This window comes from Chaetodon auriga, chromosome 1 (genome assembly GCF_051107435.1).
Source record: "Chaetodon auriga isolate fChaAug3 chromosome 1, fChaAug3.hap1, whole genome shotgun sequence".
Lineage (NCBI taxonomy): Eukaryota > Metazoa > Chordata > Actinopteri > Chaetodontiformes > Chaetodontidae > Chaetodon > Chaetodon auriga.
In genome coordinates, this window is record NC_135074.1 from 21,949,405 (window position 1) to 21,974,310 (window position 24,906).

The 24,906-nt window shown below is 43.5% G+C and overlaps 1 protein-coding gene across 9 annotated transcripts in view; it reads left to right on the forward strand.

Moving 5' to 3' along the window:
- Positions 1–13,470: 13,470 nt before the first annotated feature.
- The window catches only part of cbfa2t3 (CBFA2/RUNX1 partner transcriptional co-repressor 3), a 41,540-nt gene continuing 30,104 nt past the window's right edge, over positions 13,471–24,906 (forward strand). For 7 of the 9 annotated variants that reach the window (XM_076729849.1, XM_076729864.1, XM_076729873.1 and 4 more), the window contains exon 1: positions 13,471–13,975. In XM_076729849.1, coding sequence (XP_076585964.1) covers positions 13,771–13,975 — 205 coding nt within the window. In that variant the 5' untranslated portion in view covers positions 13,471–13,770. Of the gene's footprint in view, positions 13,976–20,774; positions 21,908–24,906 lie in introns of those variants that run through there. The other 2 variants (XM_076729897.1, XM_076729907.1) reach the window with 2 other exon arrangements.

Below are 24,906 nucleotides of genomic sequence, written 5' to 3' on the forward strand. Positions count from 1 at the left end.
CACACAAACCAAAATCAATTAGGCACCTAGCATTTCATTGAGAAGGTAAGCCTGTTAAGACAAGCAAATTAACCCATGCAAAAGACAGATCTGGCACTGTGTTCATTTTCTGCTAGTTTGTTTTCATTAAGAAGGGCCTTGCATGGGAAGGCAGGCATGTTGCAAAAGGCATAAGAAAATCACACAGTGGCACACTACAGGCTCTGGTATTCACTCTGGATGCAGTTCAATGAGAGACACTTAAGTCTAAGAATTGGCCATTTGGAGCAAAATCTTATACTGCACAGTCAGATTTGGCAGAATAGACTCGGCTCTTTGGGAATCTGAGCAACAACATTCTGCTCTTTTGCAAACTCATACATGAACATTAAAGGACCAGTGTGTAAGATTAAGGGAGGTCTATTGGCAGAATATGGCAGAAATGTACTCCACTATTCAGAATTATGTTTTCATTGGCGTGTAATCACCTGAAAATAAGAATCATTGTGTTTGCGTTACCTTAGAGTGAGTCCTTTATGTCTACAGAGGGAGCAGGTCGTCTTCCATGGAGTCCGCCATTGTTTTCTACAGTAGCCCAGTCTTTAGAATTTTTTTTGTGTACCACTGTCGATTCTCACGCACACTTGGAATGGGAGGGGTGAGGCAGTTGGTATTTCATTTTTTGCAATCTGCAACCTCACTACTAAATGCTACTACATCCTTTGCACCAGTCCTTTAAATCTTATAATTAACAATACCAAAAGCTGAGCATGGAAGGAGGGGGTGGGGATGCCACAGAGGTATAAGCAGTATGTAAAAGTTAACAGCTAAACAGCTGTGTACAGCTGTGTGAATATAATTGGATGTCACTAGTCAGCTGTAGCCGAGCAGTTGATGAATGACCCAATGACGGTGACGTATGAATCGAGGAGCTGATACCAATCAGCTAACTTCAGTGCTCTGCCAGAAGTCACCCCAGTCTCTGTACTTTCATCAGTGATTTTATATATCTTCAGCTATTTCTAAAATATATACAGGACGGGGATTTTTTTTACAATCAGTTTCAGGGATTGCATTATCTTATTGAACTTATTTTTCAGCACTGATAATAAAAGCTGTGTGAGATAAGAATCTCACACAGGATGGCCACATATAGTGTATATGCACAAACACTAATGCTGTAAGTACTGCATGTGAACGTTGCACAGCAAACCAAACATGACAAGGTTAAAATAATGAAGTAATTCAATAATTGTGGTTTGCTCAGTCATATTTTTACATTCCCACAAATAGTGTACAGCTTACAGAGACTCTGCTCAGTGCTTCCTGTTACATGTTCAACAGTCTGACAACACCTGTTTTAGGGCGCTTAGAAATATAAGTTTCTTGCAAAAGCGTTTTAACAATCAAGTGCAACATCAGGCAATGACGAATTTAAGAGAAATCAAATTACTGAAATTTCACCAGCCAAAAAGCACCAGATGTGGTGCAAGCCCCTAAGGGACGATTCCTTTAAACAAGTCACTCCCTCTACAGCTACAGTACCTGCTATTACCAGGCAGCTGTGTACGCCAGCTTTTAACTGCACCGCAACCTGCAGGCAAATACAACTAAAACAAAAATGAACTGGCTTTGGCAGCCAATCCGTCAGTTAAAGCTTTCAGACAATAAACTGGCACACCTGTGACAGGAATATCACTGACATAGCTAAACTCGACTTTTGTGCGTGACATTCAAGTGTCTAGCAGTCTCCTCTCCTAAGGGAAGGGCACTCAGATTCCCCCAGTGATGACTGCCTCCTCTCTGACTGCAATCTTCATGGCAGTTTTTTTTTTTGTTTTATCTCGCTCCTCCATGCAGGGTACACTGAGGGGCTCGAGGCGCACTGTGCTGCATGCCATGCCACGAGGTGGGATAAGGAGCAAACAAACATACGGGCAACGCTTAGCAACCCTGATCAGAGTGTCTGCCAGGGTCCTGATAAGCTGACAGGGAGGAGAGGACAGCGAGAGGTGGAAGGAATGGGTTGCGGTTATGGTGATGTAAGGCTGTTGACATTGGAGGGTGCTTCCCCTCTCCGAACACTCAGTCATGAACGGACCCTAAGCATTATTTTTGAAACTGGGATGTCCTGAAGAACACAGATGGAAATAAATGCTTCTGACACGAGGTCTCAGAGGAAAGTCTGTTTTTGAGTTATTTGAGATTGAATGATAAGCAGATTGTCGCCTTGCTTCATTTGCACAGATTTGAGCATCCGAGTGTTTTGCAGTCTGTGTTTACTCCCAGTAATGACTGTACAATAGCTGACATTAGATGTAGCTAGCTAACAATATGTGTGTGGGAACATACTTTGTATGTTTTGCTGAGGTGTGCTCCACAATATAGATCTGGTCAAAATTTCATATTTACCGCATATATTATTCCCATGTTTACTTCTTATGTATTAACTGTCTATAAAGTGTGATCTGTCTCGTCCCCTGTCTTGTTTGCAGTTCAGTTCACAGGTCAGTTTGACCTTCGGTATGCCGAGACCATTAAATCAACAGCATCCCCCGTTCTATGAGAATGCCTTATCTCTTCACTCTCACACACGTAAGTGAGAAAGGAGGAAAGATAAGACTCGTTATGAGTGCTTGTTTTGGTTAAGCAGACAAAATTGAAAGGACCTCTGCTGTAACTGTTTTCACTTTGTTTTGTCACTGCTGAGAGGAGGATGAGAGATGGATTTCTCTATAAAAGTTTGAGTGCTTCTTTATTTTTTGGGCTTATGAAGGTATGAACCCCGTATGCATAAAAAAGCTGTGATAAAACTCTGAAAGAACTGCTGTTTTGAATTCACTTTATTACAGAAAAAATAGTGGCAATAGTGGAACCCTCAGACACCCGATGACTGTGGCTGCTGCCGGTGAGATGCATGGATGTGTAATACATCATGCGTCTGCCTGTTTGTGCCACTGCAGGTACCAGGCAGTTTGAAGGATACTGTTTTAAAATACTCACCTGAATGATTTTAAATTATGTCATGTTCACAAAGGGTTCACGAAGTGGAAACAAAGGCACTCAATGTGTGAGTTTTTTACTCTAGTAGAAGTCTCAAGGAATTGATCAACACTAAGCCTTGCAGCTGTGACACTGCAGGCCCTAACATGTAGTGAGTGCCATCAGTTGCTGATAGGGCTGGGCGGTATACCGGTTCACACCAAATACCGGTGTATATTTTTGTTATGGATTTTTAATATATCGCCACACTGGTGTATGTGATTACGCAACGTTCGGAACGCTGCGCTGCGCGACCCTGTTTCAGACGGGACCGTTTGCAATGTTGCATTTCTAAACACGCATGATGCAGGGCGTGGATGGGATAGACATCGAAAGTTCCAAAATCGAAGCTGCAGAACTAGTAGAACAGGATGACACAGAAGAACTTGTGCCAAAAGGAGGAGCCGTTACTGTTGTTTGTGTTTTTTTTGGGTTTAAAAAAAAAAAAAAAAACCCAAAAAACCAAATTGCTCCACCACCTTAGCTGCAAGCATGTCTTGGAATATCAAGAATGTGTGAAGTTAAGACCAGCGCCCTTCACATCAGCAGGTAACCCGGGAAAAGAAAAAGAAAAACCGAGCCAAATGTCACTTGAAGGCGCGTTTGCTAGAGGGACTCCCTATGACAGAAAGAGCAAACAATGGATCGAGATAACAAACTCTACCACTATCCACCGAGCCAAAGACATGGTCCCGCTTAACACTGCAGAAAAAGAAGGCTTCAGGCAAATGATCAAGACACTGGATCCCGGGTATGAAATACCAAGCAGAAAATACTTCAGCCAAGTTGCAATCCTCGAGCGAGCGCCGCCTGTGCAGGGGGCAGCGTGAGACACCCGCAGTTCAGATGATCAATGCTCACGCTAGGAAGCACCAATCCTAACTCGTAGCATATCAGAATGACGGGGAGAAACTCAGCTAAATGCCTCTACCAAGCATTGCCACCCAAACGAAACATAATTCATACAGCAATAAATTGTATGCGCGTCTGCTCATTCCACCACTTCAGGCAAACCACACAAGCCTGGTATCATATGAAAGCAGGGAGTCTGCTGATAACGAAGATGTCTGCCTCCTCCCATGAGGTGTTATTTTACTGTTTTATTTGCATTTTGTCCTTTCATGAGCGATAAGAACAATAGCAAGCAGAAAAAAGGATGAAAAAGTGTTTTCAACAGAGGAGTTTCTCCGTATGCTTGGACCAGATAACGGTTCTCTGCCCAGATGAGCCTATACCGCCCAGCACTAGTTGCTGATACCAAAGCAAGGATGCGGGCCTCACCTGCACCCAGGTGAGCGTGACTCATCTCCCACGGTTTTGCCTCCCTTGTGTGAGTGGTGGAGCCAGCTGGCATCCTCTTACAACACCAGTCACCCGCTGACAACGCACAGCTCGGTGTTGGTTTCAGTTAAATCAGTTTTTAACATATAAATGCAGACAGACAGTAGACTGAAATACTTCAGGGACATGGTTTTGAAAAAAAAAGTTTCTCACTACTCTGCAGCATGCCAACTCCCTTGCGTCAGTGTTTCGACCCACCTTCTTTTACATTACGGTTACATTTCTTCTTCTTGACATTTGGCAACCAATAAATAGGACAATGACGACCATGTTACCACACATCCTCCATGTTTTGACTTCACACTGAACTACATTACATGTTGCATCTGCTCCACATAAATCTTTTGCAAATAAACCACAACTGATCAAATTTCCTGACCAAGTGAAGCCAGGTGAGGTTACTCAGTGCCGTGTTGTTTATACACCCATGAGCCGCAGAGTGATAAACATCATGTAGTGTATCTCTCTGAGATATTACAGGATATGTTTATGTTTTCTGTTCTGGGTCCTTGATGACCCTAAAGTGTATTTTCATCTCACTTTCTAACTATCTGAACATCTGCCTGTCTTTTGATGGTTGGTCAATCCATCTGTCTGCTGATTAGTACACATCTGTCCATCTATCCATCTGCCAGTTTTTGGAGCCAACGTGTGGGGAACATGAGCAATATCACTGTCCTGTTGTACAGCATTGGAGAGAGAAGCTAGAGAAAGCAAATAAAAAGCATTAGATGGCCCTGAACAGTATGTTTAACAGACTTAATCAAAGAGGACAGACAGCTAACCAGTCAGAGCACACACACTCACACACACACATTCATGTGGCTTGACATTTTATCTTGCTGTTGCCAGAAAAAAATATGGATTCTGACAGGCATTGATTAAATGTTATTAGTGCATAATTACCATTTTTCACTAATCAAATCTCATCTGGATGCTCCAAACATTTATGATGTTTTTATGAGTTACCTGTCAGTCACAGATGAGTGGGACAGTGACGCATTACTGAGTAACATCTTACGATAATGCGATTACCTTTTGTAATTATTATGTTGCAAAATAAAACACATAACCCGTAGCTGTAGTGACTTTGGATTTTGGAGACACTTTTGATGGAGGGTGGATCCAGAAGCGAACAAGGCTTAATGTCTGCAGCCATTATTCAGTGGCTCTGTGAGGCTCGGCATGCTAACACGTTTGACTGTGTTCACAGTTTTAGTTAAGTATTGCAATACTTGGCTGTACGATGAAATACCTGCAAAACTAAGCTATGCTTTGTGTTTGGTGCTACTTAGCAGATATTAGCATACTAACATGCTAAACTAAGAATAACATTTTCAGGCAGCAATGAAATCATAGCGATTTACTCTAAGGAGAATGACTGTCTGAGCCAATTTTCATACCAATCAATCTAATAGTTGTTGAGAAATGTGACTAAAAACCACAAATGTGAACCTCATGTTGTTGCAGTGGCCATAAATGTCTATCCAAAATTCCATGGCAATCCACCCAGTAGATGCTGAGATATTTCAGTGTAGATCAAACTGTTGGACCAACCGTCAGACTGTCATTGCTAAAAAATGTACAACTAATTAATCCTGCTTTTGAGTAATTGGCAAAGTAATATGATTACTTTTTCCATGAGTATTAAATGGTTATTAATTGGTGACGTTTTCAATATTACTTGCCTACACTACAGGTGAGTTTCCTACAAGTATAGAATACTGTGGTTGTCTGAACGTGTATCTGTCTTTTACTACCTCCACCATACGGTTCATAAGAAGAATAAACAAAGCATAGAAAGTACTTGCAAGTACTATTTGACCCAGGTCTGTTTACAGATCAGTGAACCTTAATTGGTGCTGTCAGCCCATGCTCACTTCCAACCTATCCATTTCAATACTGAGACAATAACAACATTATGGAGCTCAATAGCTCATATTCCTATGTGGCAATAATATCTCGATCCCTCCTCCTCTCAGTGCAAATCAATGGAGTGAGATGGCCTTTGGCTTCATTTTTCATCTTTAATATTGATTGCTGTTCTACTTTGGAGTGCACTGTCAGTCCAATTACAGAGACTTTAATTGATTTTTCCTCACAAGCTGGGTTAGATTGGATTGGTTTATGCAAAGCAGATCAAACAGAAGTACTCCCTGGACTCCCTTCTATGTGTAAAATACAGCTCTAATGAGCAGGAGCACCCTGACACTGTCTTCATCTCACCCCATTCTCCGCCTGTTTCTCTCTCTCTCAGCATAAAAGTGACACACGTGGGCACTCCCACACAGAAAAAAAAAAAAAAAACAATTCAATGTATCATCGTTAGCAGTAATTATTATAAAAAAAACATTTTCATAATTCCAGCAGTGCTCCATGAATAACCATCTTCAGCTCGCTGAGACTTATTGTGTTCAGTGGAGTGGATAGCTGCACTGTTGTATTTGAAACTTGGGCAAAGAGTTGATAATTCATACAATTATATGTAATGAATAAAGCAGGTGTCTCTTCATTTGAAAATTCCACAATGACCTTTACAGGAAGCCTCCTCTCATGAAATATACATGACCCTGCACACAATATGTCAGACAGCTAGACAAGGCTAATTAGCTGCAGGTAAATTCTGAAGGCCTCCCTCTCTCTTTGCTCTCTCTCTCTCTCTCTCTGATGCACGCACACACACGCATATGCGCACACACACATCTTGGTCAAAGCCTTTGGTTCTTCTGCACCAAGTGTCACTCTCTCACAGGTCTGGTTTGTTTTGGTTATTGGTTAGTCTCACTTTCGAATGAACTGCCTAACCCTAAGCAAGAAGTTTAGAGTCATATTTAGTTATAACACTAAACTGTAACTATGAAACTTAGTGATACTGGAAAAAATATTTGAATCTTTTTGGACATCTTGGATGGATAAAAAAAGATTTTGATCAGCAAAAGAAGCTGTGGTCAAGAAATAGTCCAGGACATAACTCCCTGTGACTCCCCGATAACTCAAAAATGTCATTTTTATTCTTCAGGAATCAAACAAACGTGATGTAGATGTTAATAAATGAACTGTAGAGGGGCTGGCTAGTAGATTTTTGTACTTTTGGACAGAGCCAGACAAGCTGTTTCTCCCTGTTTGTAGTCTTAATGCTAAGCTGAGGTAATGGGCTGCTGCCTGTAGTTTGACAGTGGAGTCAATCCTCTTGTCTAATTATAGCCATGAAAGCGAATTCATGTGAATACGTATATTTCCCAAAACGTCAAACTACTGCTTAAATACTGACTGAGATGGAGGGTTTTAGCAAGCTTGTAACCATGGAAATAATTGTTGGAAACTTCTACTAATACCAACATTAGTGCTATATGGTCACAGTGGGATAGTCCTATAGTGGCCAGCGCTTTACACTTCATTTCCCATTTAATTATTTGCTGGAGGGCAGTGAGCTAATGCTTAATGTATGAGTCTTTAGGCATGTGTTAGTGTGTCTGTTTGTTTGCAGTCTATCACTTGTCTCCTCACTTAAATCTCTACTTTCACATTCCTGCAGGCTGCTATTGGAGCTAACACCCCTCCTCTTTGCACCTTTGCACAGCCTGCGAGTGAGTGTGTGTGTGTGTGTGTGTGAGGGAGAGAGTGAGACGGAGATGGTGCTGTCTTCTATGTCTCTGGGTGCCCCCTTGCTGAGCTGTCATCACTCCCTGGCACCGGGTACACAGCACAGCTGCAGGGGAACCACTCCGCGGGGAACCTTCGTTTCCATCTGTCTCCAATTCACAGTGGCACCTATTTAGAGCAGCTCAGCGGCTGTGCATGCCACGAGCCACAAGAGAGGGGAGAGGCTGGATTTAGGGGGGGTCAAGAGAGGTGGGCATCAACAGATCAGATGTTTGAGTTTAGGGCAGTGAGCTTATGTGGTAAGTGTGTTTGACAGAAGCATGATAAACCTGTCACATGTGACTTCATATCATATTAATACATCGGCTTCAATGTGAACATTTGCATTTTTCTCTCTGTGTAATGATTAGTTTGTCATCACATCTCTTTTTCCAGAGAGACATGAAAGGAAAACAACCCAAACACATTAGGTTCACACTTTTCTGCAGTCAAACAGCCAGTAGAGTTTAAAAAACATCTAAAAACACGTACGCAGTAACATTTTTTGACATTATCTGTGATGAAATTATAACATCAGTGAGCGCATGCGCCGTATAGACAAAACTTTCTGAAAACTGCTGCTTTCTACTAAACATAGCCCTGTAAATTGCGATATTTAATGCTCTTTTCAAAAATATGAATATGAATGAACACATTTTTAGAGATTTGTTGGACTTTAAATTCACACACATGCCATAAATCACGAAATCCATTTTTAAACAACATCACCAGTAACCCAATCATTCAATATCAGTTTAATAACACCATGAGCACATATCAGCATCTGCGTGTGTGCTTTCATGATTATGTGTGTCCACTTGTGCATGTGTGTACGCACTGTGCATTCCTGAACTCGTGTCTGTGTCGGCGCAAGTATGAGAACGGGCTTAATTTAGCAGGTGTGCTTTGACAGTTCTTGAATGAGCGCCAAGTCTGCTGTATGAAGGATAAGAGAGAGGAGGCGCTCAGTGTGCATCTGTGTGGAGCTCGACTGTGACAGATGGGGACGGTTTAACTTATAGAGTTCTGTTAAGATCTGGAGGTTTTTCTGACGCTGTCTGTGCCAAACAGGTGCGTAGTTTAAAAACACCACAGAGAGAGAAGGTGAACAAGCCTCGACTGGCTTTTTTGTCTGGTTGTGGTGTTTTTCCCTATAGAAGGAGGTTGCTGGTGTATACTGTGTTTTTTTCTTCTTCTTCTTTACGTGGGTCCATATTCTTTGGAGTTACTCCCGTTGGAAGAGACGCGACCCTGGAGTGTCTTCATTCATCCTGTCTCACCGTGGCCAAATGGAAATAAACCCCAGTCACATCCATATTCTTTGCTGAAGTCTCCCTGTTGTCTTACCTGTTGTTGAAACTCACAAAGAAATTGGTTAAGTGAGGCTTTAACTAATTTAATCTACCTATTTTTCACTGAAACTGTCAGTTCTGGGGACTGCAAAATCATCATTTTTTGCATCATTCAAACAAGAACAGAAAGAAGAATTTGAGCTTCATGTGTGGAAAGGGCCTGTTCTTTATTCATGTCTTATTGTAGTGAACAAAGTAATAGATCTAAATGTTTCTGAGACATGAGCTTATCAAGTGGATTTGATTTATTTAGGTAATAGTAGGAAAACATTTGTGACGTTTGAACTGTAGTAAAATGGAAATCACCCTCACAGTTAGAGAAGGCATTGTTAGTTTCAAGCTTCAAGCTATTAGCTGTGACTTCTGAGATTTATAGAGCCAGCAAATGTGCACAGCGCAATCATTTCAGCTGCATTAGAAGCAAAACCTTTCAGAACCTTCAAGCAGTGAGCAGCATTGGACTATGTGTTGGCTCAAAGTGCTATAACGACGGCTGCAGGGTTGAAAAGTTCAGCCGGTTAGTGGTGGCCAGGTGTCTCACAGGCAGGCACGACACTTCGCCATATGGCCGCTTCTCACCACCAGACGCCAGCCGTCCCAGCCGCTGACTTTCACATGCTTTACTTGTGCTGTACAAGGTGAAAAGCTACGTCTTGTCTAGACCCTGACCAACACGCTGAAAGAACTCTGTGTGTGTTTATATTCCTGAAGGACAGAGACTTGTTCCGGGAAATTGTGCCGGTATGACAATGAGACAATTAATAACCTGGCCGGAAAACAAGAAAGACAGATTTTATGCATTTCGTCTGGATTTCTGATACACTAACAAAGTTGCAGATTATTTTGCTTCTCTCCTGCATGCTGATTGGAGTTTTAAAGAGGTAATGAAGTCCTGGTGTGTCCTCCTGCTGGGTTTGTATTTGGCGAGGGGTGCCTGTATGTCGCTGATAGAGGGATCTCTCTGACACGGCTGCTCTGGCCCGCCGCATCTGGGAGCCAGTAGCGGCAGCCGCTGGGGGGAGATAAGGCAAGGCTAGCCGCTCGCCTGTAACACACGTTTTGGCCCCCCCCTCTGCCCTGTTCTCCTCTCCTCCCCTGCTCCTCTCTCCACCCATCCTTCCTCCCGTCATCCCCCTGACCTTATCTCAGGGGAGAAGGCACCACTGGGTCGCTACTGTGATAGCACCTGCCAGAACCAGAGCTGGCCTCTGGTGATTATGGGGGAATCATTATCTCTCTCTCCCCAAAAACTCATTTTATACCTGCCAACATCTGAGGGGAGGGGAGCAAAGGAGCAAAGGCTTCTATAACAGGTAACACAGAAAATTGTGTGTGTGTGTGTGTGTGTGTGTGTATATCTGGAGTGTAGGTTGGGGTACATAGGCGCAAATATGTGTAGCAAAACACATTTGCTTTTTGCCCTGTGGGATTTGAATTTGCTATAAACACGATAAGATTAAGATGATTTGTGATGTGATGAGATGTGATGGCTGCTCATCTGTTTTCAGCCTGTCACTGAATTATGGTTTTGTATATAAACATGGGGTTACATCATCGGCACAAACCAGGTTAAGTAAGTATAGTGAGGGTTAACTCTTACAAGATCAGATGTTCCTCTGCTTGGAGCCATGTTGGATGTAACTGAAAGAAGTTCCTTGTTTGTATGGGGCTGAACATGCATTTAATAACTCCATTCCCAAATCTGTAGCTTTTACTCTGCTCCCTTTAATTAGTTTAGCTGTGATTCTTTGCCCTTTCCGTCCCTATTTCTTTCCTCTCCTCACAGTTATCTGTTCGGTTTAAAACTGAGACAAGTCCCTCTTGGTTCACATCATCCAGTCAAGTGAGGTTGAAACTTTCCGTCCTTCATGCAAGTGTGACCTAACCTCTATCTGCTCCTTTATCTCGTTGTTTGTTTCCAAACGTGTCATCAACATCAGCTCTCCACCTGTCCTTCCACCTGTTATCTTCTCATGGCAGTTCACTAAGTTTTCTTTTTCGTTTTACCGACCACTGTTGGTAAACGACTCGTCGATTTCACCCCGGAAGGTGCCGAAATCCAGTCAGTTGCTCCAGGAATCTAAATCTTAAATAGAAATGTTGATTTGATTTCACTCTTACTGAGATTTCTTTTGACTTTACCACAAAATGTGAATGTATGAGCACGAATGCGGGAAATTGCATAGCTTTAGCCGGTGAAAATAAGAAAGTACCTAACTTTCATGTGCTGTATTTACTGTGGGTTTACAGAGGAATCAGTTCTCTCTCTCTGTCTGTCTCTCTCCCTCTGTCTCTCTGTCCCCCACACCCAAAGACAGAAAGCAACGCAAGTTTCTCTCACTTCCTCTCTGCTGATGACCATATGTGTGCTGGTTTCAGCCAGGCGCTTGGCACATCTGTGTTCTCACATCCCCTCTCACTTCTCTCATCAGCACACATCTTGATCCAACAAAAATATGCAGTGGTGTGTGTGCGTGTGTATGTGTATGTGTTGGGGTTAGAGGTTAATGAGTCCTGGTGGTCAGAGGTCAAGGAGGTGACAGCTACGACGTTGCTAGAGTTTCACATGAGAGCCCCTTTCAGCTGTCCGAGCTTTGTAAAGTTTGCTTTGGCATCTTTAAGTCTCAATGTGAGACAGCAGTGTCTCAGCATATGTCTTTCCCCAGAACGAGCCTAGTCCTGTGTGCGTTTTCTCTATTTCCAGGGTGTCGCTTGTTTCATCCACATGGTGCAGTGTGGTGGGGATGAGTGACCATGCAGATTCCCACAAGGTCACCATCTATGAAGCATGTTCGCCTACAGACAGCAAGGTAACGCAGAATAAGCCCTCTTGATAGTGTTCACATCTTTACAGCAGATGATAAATAATACATTTTTATTATGATTAAGTGACTGATGTATGTGTCCACACAGAAGCTAGCTTGTCACCTTATTGAATGTGTGTTTTTCAAGTGAAAAACCTCATTTGAAATATAAAGATAAGACTTTATTAATCCCACGCAGGGGAAATTTGGGAAACTGTTAAGTAATCAGTGCGAGAATAGGTGCCCACGTCAAACTGGAACAAAACAAAAATTGTGGTGTGAATTTCTGGTGAAATGGTAAGCATCATTCAGTATTATTCAACTGCGAAACCACAATAGCTGCACATCCTGTTACGTTTTGCTGTGAGCTATTTTGCACACACAAAATGCCCCAAAAAAGAAAATGAAAATGAAGAAGCGCTGATTAAAAAAAATCATGACAACACAGTACAAAAAGCCTGAAGTTGGAGCGATTCATTTGATGTTAGGAAAGACAAGTTCCGCACACAAACCCTAAGGATCGGCCGACGGTCCATAAGAAGGACGAGTTTTTAGATGTGGGACAACAGACAGTGTCATTATGTCCACTGAGCAAGGTGCACAGAAGCAAAGGATGCTGGGAGGCTTAGAATGGAGGATACAAGGAGGGAAGGAGTGGCTGCTGGCCGCAGACACAGCTGGTTCCTGACAGAGGAAGCCCAGACGGAGGCCCAGGTCCTGCTGCCTGCTGCTGTCTGCTGCTATCACCACAGCCAGCACTGCTGCCTGGCCTCCCCTGGGACTGCGGCCCTGCTACACACAGAAACTCACATACACATGCGCGCGCGCACACACACACACACACACACACACACACAAACACTATAACATACTAACACGCACACACTTCTCCTTTGAGCTGCAGTGGCAGGCAGGGCAGGAGGAGGGTTCAGCTGAGAGCACAGCCCCTCAGCCAGAGCCACGAGACAAACTGACCTGCCACTGACATACACACAGACTGTCACACACACTGTGCTGGAGGGGAATGGAGAGAGATTGAGAGACCCAGGAAAACGGAAAAAAAAGAAGAAAGAAAGGAAGATATACAGAAAAGATGTGTCAACTACATGTTGAGGAGACAGCAAAGGAGACTTCTGGCTGAAGACTGTTCATCGTGAGACATCATCAGACATCTTTCTAATGCTAAGTTATTTCCTGACAATAACACAACAAGGACCAAAGCCTTTGACAAGGAGGTGAAAGGAAGAAAAGGAAGCAACTTTTGGCTGTTTTTTGCTTTTTCTCTGTTTGGAGCTTTAACTTCAGCAAAGTCTCTGCCCTTGCATGGCACTTCAGTGGGTCATACAGTGATCCACTGGGGCCTCAAAGGCAAACTGGCTAAATATTATGAGGAAAAACATGCAAAGCCTCAAGGACACATGGAAGAGAAGGTCCAGCAGGAAAGCCTTGTAGCGTTTTGGCACTTGTAGAGCTTTTTAACATTGCTTCTGTGTGTCTTTGCTACACTGCTTGGGCCTAGAGACCCAAACAGTGTGTCACCTAACCTTGAAACCCCTCACCTCACAAAGAAAAGTTGAGCTCTTACCAGGTGTGATTTCTAGCATCCGAACATGTCTGCTGAGGTCTACTTGGAGCGCCAGAAGAAGGCCGACCTGGGAGCTGGGACTTCCTCTGCTCCAGCCTTTGTTCCACGTGTCCCCACGGTCACACTGATCAGCCACAGAGAGCTGAGGGATAAACACACTGCCCACAGGCTCCAGCCTGGAAACCTTGATCCAAACCTGGCAACCAGCAGCCTCTACAGATGTAGTGAAGGTAGGAGCTTGTCATCTTACAGAACCTGTTTTATGAAATCTGTTGGCAGTGTGTTACAGTGATGAGTGATGGAGGGTCCCGCAGCTGTCAGGTCTCCTCATTAAGTTGGAGTGATTGACGGATAATCAGTTTGTGTTGACTTAGCGCCACATGCTATAAGGGCATTGTGAGGTTTTTTTCATCTTGCTGGTAGACCTGTTATTTGATTGAAACTGGTCTTTCAAGGTTAGAATGACATCAAACATTACCATCTAAATTACTTTTTTTTGTGTACAATAACCTGTTTCTCAGTGAATTTAGCATGAATCAGGATTACATTTGCCAGCAAGTGCAATTTAACTTTGCAGCATCCTCTCAATGTCATGTATTATGGTCTTCACATGGACTGTCAAGCACAGGTCATGAGCGTTAACAAGCCCAGTGGAGCACTTTCGTCCTGTGGCACTGAAAAGGAAGGGGAAGGAGGGTTTTAGAGCACGGGGTGGGTGGGGAGGTCTTCCTTTGGGCTTCCCCATATAGCTGCAGGGAACAGAACTAGACTCTGGAGTTTTGCTGCTCAGCCTCGGTGGCTTCATAACACAAATGTGGGTCATGAGGGCCACAGAGAGCAACAGAGGGAAAACTTTTAAGGGAGCATTTTGCAGACAGATGAGGGATACTTGAAAGACATCCGGGAAAAAAGGAAAGGGAAGAAAAAAAAATGTAATTGATTCTTAAAGCTCTGAAAACACTGAAGAAGTGCCTTTAGGTAAAAATGAAAACCGTCGCTTAAATCAGCAAAGGGTTCGAGGAAAGAGAGATGCATTAAGAATCAGACATTAAAGGCCCAATTTTATAGACTCTAAATATGTAGAAACTGTAAGCCAGAGCAAGGACTAATACCCAACGGAGTGAATTACCTGCAGCGCCTGCCGTCTCTTGGCAGTAATGAGCTTTGTGAACGTCGCAGCGATAAGGCCTCTATAATTAGGCTTAGTCATAAGCATCCCCCCTGTAATTCTGTGATAAAAACCCAGTAGAACTCTGGTGTCAGTGCTCCAACCCTTTCGATGCGCGCACACACACACACACACACACACACACACACACACACACACACACACACACAAACACACACGCAAATACATACACTGAGGAAATCAAAATGTGAACCCAGCTCTTTGTCTCAAGTAGTTTACCTGATATAACTGTTTGTGTGTGTGTGCGTGCATGCATGCGTGCATGTGTGCGCGGGGGGGGGGGGGGGTGAAGTCCACCAATATGTTCACACTATATGGAGAAGCAGTAGCGATGTATGGGTTCATGCATGTGTCTGTGTGTCTGTGTGTGTGTCTGTGTGTCTGTGTGTCTGTGTGTGTGTGTGTGTGTGTGTGTGTGTGTGTGTGTGTGTGTGTGTGCGTGCAAGGTGTTGTGAGCTGCAGCATAGGCTTCCTGTGAGGGAGCAGATGTCGCAGAGCTCAGGCACAGCTGCGACGGGCGATAACCGCGGTGGCAAGAATATGTCGGCACGCTGGCTCTTCTCCCTGGGTCTTATCAGCCGCACACAGCATACAGACAGACACACACACACACACACACGCGTACACACACACACACACACACACTCTCATATAGACACTCTACAATAAGGAACTGCCACCCAGCACCAGCACACCCTCACAGCAGGCCCAGATAGAGGGAGGAAGGCAATGAGAGAGATGGAGAGAGGAAGAAAAGGAGCAAGGACTAAATCAAGGGACTTTGAGAGAGAAGGTGCTGTGAATCCCTAACAAAGCCTTGGCTCATGTCTGCTGTATCATAGACTTCATAATTTTGTGCCAATGCTAATCCTCCATAGCTATGAATAGGCTATTCTTTACAGTTTTCTCTCACAAAAAGAGATAACTTTTATGGAACCGCATGAGTACACAACATTGTCACTTGATGCCACTTTTTGATTTATCATATGAATTGTCGTCCAGGTCTCTTGACGATTTTAAGAGTATTTTGATGGCAGTGTCTGTTTTTTTAATTTATTTATATGGTAATATCTGATGTATTTTGTGCATCTGGGGTTGGAATAGCTGCCATACATACTGCTTGATGATTCTGTGGACATTTCATCTTTTATCCCAGCTCTACATATCAGTGGCTTGTCTTGCAATTTTGCCATGTCACCATATCTCAGCAGCTGGCTAAGCTGATGAACAATGTTAATAAAACCAGAATGACCGACCAGAAATGAGACACATTTTGTACTAAAACTTTACAACCTTAATGTAGATATGAAACTCTAACGTCCTCTTTTTCATTGATCTGTTGTGTAATGATGACTTTCCTTTATCTCTGGCACATGTGCAAGCGAATCATTTAAAAATGCAGGAAAAGATGGATGTTGATGATGATGATGCAAGAAGAGGAAGAAAAACTGAGTAAATAAGGAAGGAAAAATAAGGTGAGGGGCATGTGTGGGAGGAGAGGCAAGGTGGTGATGAGAGAGAAGGAGAGAGAAGTTACCCTCTCCATTTCCTCCGCACCAGCTTTGTGGTTTCTATGAGGAACAGATGTTCACAACTTGATTCAGTGCCTCATCCCCCTCTACTCACTATCTCCAGTGCCAGCACCACCAACTGTCTGCAAACACACAAACACACACACACAAGCGCGCACACACATATTGTCTCTTGGGAAAGAGAGTCATATATAGCAGTGACTTTCTCATGTAAATGCACGGGGGTGTACTCACCTGCATACTGAGGAGTTTTTACTGTCCGTTTCCCTCTGCGCTCAGGCTGCATATCCTGTTCTTGAGTCAACACTTGATATAATCAGGTGTCACTTCCTCCTTTGTCAGTTTGCACTTCTGTGGGTCAGCTGTGACCCTGCGCTCAGCGTTCTCACTCAGTCTGACCAAAGAAGAGACGCAGATGCATGTGCTTACTGTACATGGATGCAAGTCCAAACATGGGTCATCCTAAAATCCTCCTGCAGATAAAAATAACCAGTCTTTTGATATTTTTTGCTTCTTCTGTATTTCCAGATTAATTTTGGTTGTAAGAACATGAATGCCTTTCATATAATGAAGGAATTTCACTGGAATTTAGCCTCAATTTCCTCATCTCTCAGGAAACAATGTTTTGCTTGGCTTAGAAAATAAAGCTTGTAAGCTTATGAAATATTTAAGATGTGGAATATGATTTAGGCACTGCAATTGGATATACATTGGTATTTGCAATAAAAAAAAAAAAAATCTGAACAGACAAATAGTCCTACCTGCTGGAATAGCTACAGTAATGCATTGTGTAGTGCTCTTATTGGAGTCGTTCTGTGGCAGAAACAACCCTGGAAGTCAAGTATCTCCAAGCATATTATTTTTTCCAAAGAGCGTGGATTGAATTTTGAATTCCCATCATGTCTGGATGATTCAAACAACCGACACTTTGCCGCTCAATTGCAAACAAAATGTCAGGGGGTCTATGGGTGCAATTTGTAAAAGCAGCATTCCAGCGTACGTGCTTGAGTGGGTGGGTCAATGATCCGTTACACCACGGCGTATTACAGAAAGACTCTCTGTCTCATCCTCTTTCATAACATTATGGAGCGGCTTGAGGACAAGCGAAGATGTTAACACACAAAGTGAGAGAAAAACATCCTCTTCAGCACGCTATCAGAGGCAGACGCAGAGCTTAAATTACAAAACCCATGTTCACAGAGCGTGCGTGTGACTCAAAGAAAAACCCAACCGTTTCTATCAGCATTTCAATCAGCATTACAGAACTTTTTTATGCTGTTTTGATCAACTGAGATGCGCTCTTTTGTTTTTCTGCCCAGAACCTACACTTTAATGACAACTAGCTTAAGCGCGTGGTCTGTTGAAGGTGGAGAGAGGAGACGATAGGAGACGAGAGAAGAGCGCAGGAACACAATGGTCCATGGTTCCTTTCAGTCGGCTCACAGCCTTATCTCATTTCAACACACTAGCCTGTGTCTGCCACTATAGGAAAGGATTTACAATGTGTGAGTGGAGGAAATGCTGCAAACTTCTCCCTTTCTCTCCTGCTTTTACCCTGACAGACACACACAGAAATAATCATTTCCATAGCAGCACAATGACCGAACCTGGTTCTTGTAGCTCAGATAGTGCTCAACCATCCGGGAGATGCTGTCAAGAGTCCAGAGCAGGGTGTTGGTGATGGTGGTGGTCGGGGTGTGTTTGTGAGGTGACAGAGAGATAGAGGCGTGAAAGAAAGACAAAGCTTTTTTTTTTTGTCATTAATGCCATGAAAGAGACTTCCAGTTGCCGTATTATGGCACTGAGAGTTCATCGAGGCGAGTTCCCACCGCGTGTGTGTGTTTCATTGTGCAGTTTATCAGGACGGCCACATGGAGTGTCAGAGCTAACCCAGTGACCGCTCAACAAAAGGCCAAATTAAGAGGCGAGAGAGGCTGTCGTACAGGGAGGCTGACAGGTTGACTGACGCCGTTCCCGAGGAGAATAGCATCCTGTCAATCTTGGAGCTGTCACCTTGACAGGAATCCTTTCTTTGGATGCAACCCCCATCGCCAACCTTTCTGTCACTCAAGGCCACACACACTCACACACACTCACACACACTCACACACACTCACACACCTCTTGCCTTTTCAGTATGCTGCACAGGAAACAAATAAGCCACCTACAGTAACATACTGAGGAGGCAAACACACACATACACACACATACTGCTGCATGTGTATAGGGCCACCGAGGGCCATAACAGAAAAATATAGAGAGTGAGTTTCATAAACACTCCATCCATCTCTGTGACAACCGTGCTTCCACCACGGTACACTACACACGCTGCCTCTGACAGACCCAGCATGTAATGGCCTGTGCATCTGTTTATGTGTGTAATGTCAGTTTGTTTCAGTGTGTGTGTGTGAGTTTGACCATGTTTACAGCAGCAGCTGTACAGTAAATCTACATATTGTGGTATGAACCAGGACCACAGGTTACCTGAAGTTATCCCTTCTCATGGGTCGTGCAGGGATACGCTCCAATAAAAGAGCACTCGGGCTTCCCCCCCGCTCGTTCGCATTATTTAATCAGTAGTGGAGCATTTTTTAAAACGTCCTCCCAGCTCCATGTGAAGGCAGCATTTGTGTTTGGAGCTGGCGAGGCTGGTGAGACTGGAGTTAGGGCAGAGCAGCTGTCTGTGTGTACTTTACAAGCTGGTTCTGTTTGTTCTGCAGACACAGGAGGGGTCAGGAGGGTGTCAGCTTTGTCTTCTGTCCACCTCCATGGCTATGTGCGTGTGTATGTGTGTATGTGTGGGTGTGTGTGGGTGTGTGTGTGTCTGCCAGAGGGAGAGAGAGGGCAGGTGAGTGGGGCAAAAAGTCCAGTGTGGACAGGTGGAGGATTCTCACTATAGACACACCAGATGTACCTGCCTCGCTCTCTGTAGACGCTGTATGTCTCTCTGTTTTAGTGGTGGCACATTAATAGACATTACTGGAGAGCTGTAATGGTTAATCAATTGATAGAAAATTAATCTGCAACAGTTTTTCTCTTTTTGACACGTTTCTCTGTTTGGCTTTGGACTGTTGGTCAGTCAAATTAAGCAATTTGAACACATCCCCTTGTCTTTGGAAACATGTGATGGCCTTTTATCAGTATTTTCTAAGACACTGAAGAGACAGATCAACCAAAATACATAGTGATTGTAATTTGGAGCCTAATCTGTAGTCCTTGGATGAATGTTACATTGTCACCTTAAAAGGAATAAAACTCAATGAAATAGAATATAACTGTGCAGCAATAATGAAATGGGAATTTCACTATTGGTAAAGCTAATATGTGGTATACACGGTAAGACAACACTATGTGCTACTTTGTCAGGCACTCATTAAAACAAGCAACACAGATGCGAATAATAGCCCGCATGCAGAGCAATAAAAAGGGAACATTGCATCCATCCGTCCGTCCGTCTGCCTTTTGACTAGCACTGACACATTCACAGTGATGTTGATCAATGTGCATTGTCCCTGAAAATAAATAAATAAATCAGTCCACCCAGCTGACTGTTTCCTGTCTGACAACACCAAGAAAGCTTTACACATTTTACAAGCTATGTAATATTTACTGGTGTGTGTTCACATGCATTCATTCAGCTGTCAGGGAGCTGGTTTTGTATGTTTTGTTTTTTTCAAGCGCTAATAATAAAATAAATGAAGTCTGCAGTCTGATGGACTCAATTCTGCTTTCCCGGTCGTCCTGATATGAGGAAACAGCGGCCCCCACGGGCAGACAGCGGGACAGTGAGACAGTTGGGTTTACCTCAGCTCCCACTGCTTTCTGATTTGACCGTTTTGGTATGTGAAATAATTACACAGGATAAAAATACACTTGAAGCTACATTTTGCAACCCATGCATGCACACAAAGTATATTATTTACACATTTTCAGTGTATTTTTAATGTAAAAATAGACATGTTTAGGCAAGTGTATACATCACAGCACTGATTAAGTTCCATAAACATTCATGCATGTATTTTTTTATTTTTTTTTTGTAATACAGTGCAGTCTGCTCAGCCTCCTGTGGCAAAACAATCCTCATGATTTTGTACCAGTGTGAGATTTTGTACTCCTCACTTTGGATCTTGTTCAATTTTGAAAGGATTCCTGTACAATAGCTGCCAGCTCCTGCGTCTGATGGTGCCCGAGAGAAGGAGGGAGAGAGAGAGGGAGAGGGAGGGAGGGAGAGAGAGAGAGAGGGAGAGAGAGAGAGAGGTTAGGATCTCCAGATGGTGTTTAAACGCAGACAGAAGGCTACAGCGAGGACAGAGAGAGAGAGAGGAGGAGGAGGAGAGAGCCGCGGTTACTGCGTACAGTGTGGGCCCGTTCGCTCCACTCATCAGTGAAGACAAAACAGCAAGTCTGAAAACCCCAAATTGTTCATTGACGGGAAAAGAAAGGTCGAAATGCGCTCAGCTGACTGTGATTTTCCTCGGGAGAAGTGAATCTTGTATCAGCACCATCTGAGGGCAGGTCGGCGGAGGATCGGCGCGTCGGAGGAGGAGACGGACCGTACAGAGAAGCGTGGCGGTAGAGTAGCAGACTGTCCACAGGCTGCAAAGAAACTGTTTTTAAAAGAGGAAAAGGGGCCGAATTGATCCCAGCGGATGTATGAGGACTTGCTCCTGACACCACGGACGGTGGTTAACCTGTGAACTAAAGAAGAGCGTTTTAAAGTTGCCACAGAAGGAATAATAGACGCACCCTGCAGACAGGAGGAGCCGCATCTTGATCATTTGCGTTTTTCTATGGGAGACGCGTGGATTTGTGGACTTCAGCACACAGAGACCGGTGAATAGTTTGGTCTGCTTTGCGCAGAACAAAAAGGACTGCGAGCAGAAGGGACGTTTTTCGCGGCCGAAACTGTATTTTTGTTCTTTTATGTCTTCTATCTGGGATGATTAAAATGAGCCGGAGAGCGGATTTTCATGCCTGGGACAAGTTGTGATTTTTTTCACGTAAACACAAGAAGCTGTTTGCTTTTTTTTTTTTTTTAAAAAAAAAAAGAAAAAACTGCAAAACCAAAGACATCAGTGTGCTTAAGGACCCAAGAGCCCTGGCTTTGATTTTATTTCTTCCTTTTTCGATATAGGTGAGAAGAGAAATACCTCATAATTTATTGAACCTGGAAAGTCAAGACCCTTTTGAACTGTCGAAGGAAAGTTAAACGTTTTCTTTTGTGTTCGGCTTCTGCCTCTCTTTCCTCTCAATATTTCAAAAACAGAACTAAAAAAAAAAGGGGATAACACCTGAATAGTTTCCCACACTGTCTAGCAACGGCTTTACCCTTTTTTTATCCAAATGATGAGGATTGAGACGCTATACAACCTGTTTTAGAAACTATTAGGTGTGGATTATCACCGCTACAATTACCTCAGCCTGACCTCGACCTTCACAAAGTAAGTGCGACCTGCGAACTCGACTGAATTGAAGCATATCATGGGGGAACATTTCGTTTGTTATTGGTGTGAATTGCTTTTAAAAGCAGTGTAAGAGTGAAGGCCTGGTTTCGGTTTTTGTAACAGTCCCCGATCATTTGTTCTAATGGAAGACGTGTTTCATATTTAAAGGCTTTGATTGTTGAAATATGTCAAGTTCAAACTCACATTTTAACCAGCGTGATGTTTGCAGCTCTGTCAGAGCGGCGAGTTAAAGTGAAGGTTACTGTTTCTAGATCCTTTAAAATGCTTTTCCCCCCTGTGTCTATCTTTATATTTATCCACTTCAATTTCATCTTATGACATGAAATTGTCTAAAAATGCTTTGGATTATTAAATACATGGAAATGCGTGCTCTGCAGGTGAAGTAGCACATTTCTTATTATATGTTGTTTATAATAGATGTAGAGATGGGGACATACAGACTGTGCTGGAAACTGTAGCATATTACCCCATTTCTGACGCTGCCAGACATCTGTTGGAGAGGGCAGAGGAGTGAGTCTATAATAATCTTAATAATAATAACTATAACTATTATTATTCTCACAACACGTGCACTTATCTCCTTTCATTTGCCTTTTTGTTACTTAGCAGTGAAAGAAATGTGGTGAGAGATCAGAGGTGGAGAGAGAGCGAAGCAGAGAGAGACTTAGGGGGTTCATGAGTTGTTTGCCCCATCAGTCTGTGCTGCACATCAAAGTGATGCTGAGACAGAGTGATGACACTAAATCTTTGGTCCCTATGAACTTTGCGTCCACCTGGACTGGATGAAGGTGGTGGTTGTGAAGGGATGCGTTTAGACGTTTACCCGAGCTGAACTCCACGGTGCCTCAGACTAACCCTCCACCTCTTGTTGATGATACTGTAGCGCATCACCAGAAATAAGAGACCGGAAGACCGATCCTCTCCTGTGAGTGCAGGGCGTTTGTGTTACTGTAGTGATTATCAACTTGTGGAGACATTAAAGAAGGAGGCGGAGGGATGGTTCAACAGAATACTCTGGCAACTGCAGGAAATAAACACAAGCTGAAAAGTGAGTGCGAAAGCTGGAATCATAGTGGATAATTTATAGCAACCCTTGTGAGTGTGGGGACACAAACAAGTCCAGCCAAAGGTTTCTACCCCCACTTGAACAGCCTCAGCAGCGCACTCTCCTGCCTGTGAGTGCAACAGTAAAACACTCAGGCCATTTTCTCTGCAGGACACGGCCCTGTATAATTGGCCCTGGTAAATATCATCTGAATAATTGAACAGTTGATAATAGTCTCGAACAATGGATGGGTGGTTGCAGAGGTGAAACCGCAGTGCAGACACCCTGCCTCACCGCACATTATACTTCCATCACCACCAAGCGAGCATCCCTGCCTCTCTCCTTCCAGCGCTGGCCGCCCCATCGCTCAGCCGGGCCCGGCCAGCCGCCTGCTCGGGCAGATGTCCCCACTTCATCATTAAGTAGCTCTCTTAAAAGGCAGACCATTCATTATGACCCCAGCCGCCGAGTGTTTATTCAGTTCCCATCTACCACAGGTGCATGGATGGGATGTCTTCTGTTTTGTACACAGAAAGAAACATACCACAGGACTTTATAAGAAAACAAGAGCGCCTGTTTTGCTTTGAAGAAACAAAATCGGGCAAAGCCACGAGCCGGCTGAGAGCCAGCATGGAGTCGCTGTTATTTAATGACAGATAGAAGATTTACTTTACTTCCCTTTGCTTCATGATGGGTTTTTATCATCTTGTTTTGGTTTTCTGTGACTCTTTGCTGCTAGTTCAGACACATCACGACTAGTGTTTTACCATCAACGTATCAAAAGCACTATTTTCTGTACTCTTGCATGTGCTAGTGTTCACTAGATGGTTTAGCCACATATCAGGCATTTGATGGCAAAAATGCAGGGGATGGTGAAAGTCATTCCTGTTTTTCATCTTCTCCACCTAACAGTGCCCGTCATCTGGTGCAGGTAAAAAAAAAAAAAGGACTTGATGCTGCAGGATCTGGGCACTGTGTTTATCTGTTTACTGTATGAGTGTGTGGGCTTGTTGAGTGTGCTTTGTGTGTGTGGTAATTATTGTAATCTAAATGCGGGCAGTGCAGGTGAAACTGGCTCTCTCCTAATTAATGAGTGGAGCAGATGGCCTCGGGTGGGCGGTGAGCTGCGAGCGCACAGCGAGCCGGTCAGGTGGTCAGCACAACACAGACACCTGGGCCATCACAAACAAGGCAAGCCAAGCGGTCGACACAAGCCAAAGACATCAGGCCTGGGTGTGTTTGTGGCTGTGTACGTATGGCCTCCGTGAAAGTCGACCAACAGATTTATCCAGCGTCACTTCAGATGTGTGAAAAAGAGCGGCGTCAACTCGTGACCCCTCATCATATGTTAGTGGTGAACAGTTGAACCAAAGAGGTTTAAGAGGTAAAACTAAGCAGGAAAGAGAAAAAAGTGAAATATTGGAGAAAAATAGAGTCTTTAATGAAGCAGATTTTCTTCTTCTTCTTCTTCTTCTTCTTCTTCTTCTTCTTCTTCTTCTTCTTCTTCTTCTTCTGTCTGTCCAATCATCATTCTTCAGATTCACTGATGAACACTTGAGAAAAACTGAGCCCCAAGTTAGAAGCCATTGCTGTATATTCTTTTACGTCAGGGCGTTTATAGTAACACAACAACAACACAGTGTGTGTGTGTGTGTGTGTGTGTGTGTGGCCTATTTATTTTTATGTTTGTGTATGAGCGACCTCCTCACATAGACTGAGACTCGGTGTATAAATCATATTAAGGAGTGAGCCCAATTTCCTCCTCTAATGACACTCTATTCTTATAGAAACAGTACACCAGATGACTCAAAACAAGGTGATTTGTGTGTAGACATCATATTTGTGCCTTTTTACATGTGTAAATATGTTTCCGGGATCAATTGTAAGTGGTGTGTCTCTGCACTCCAAATTGTCTATTTATTTGTGCTAC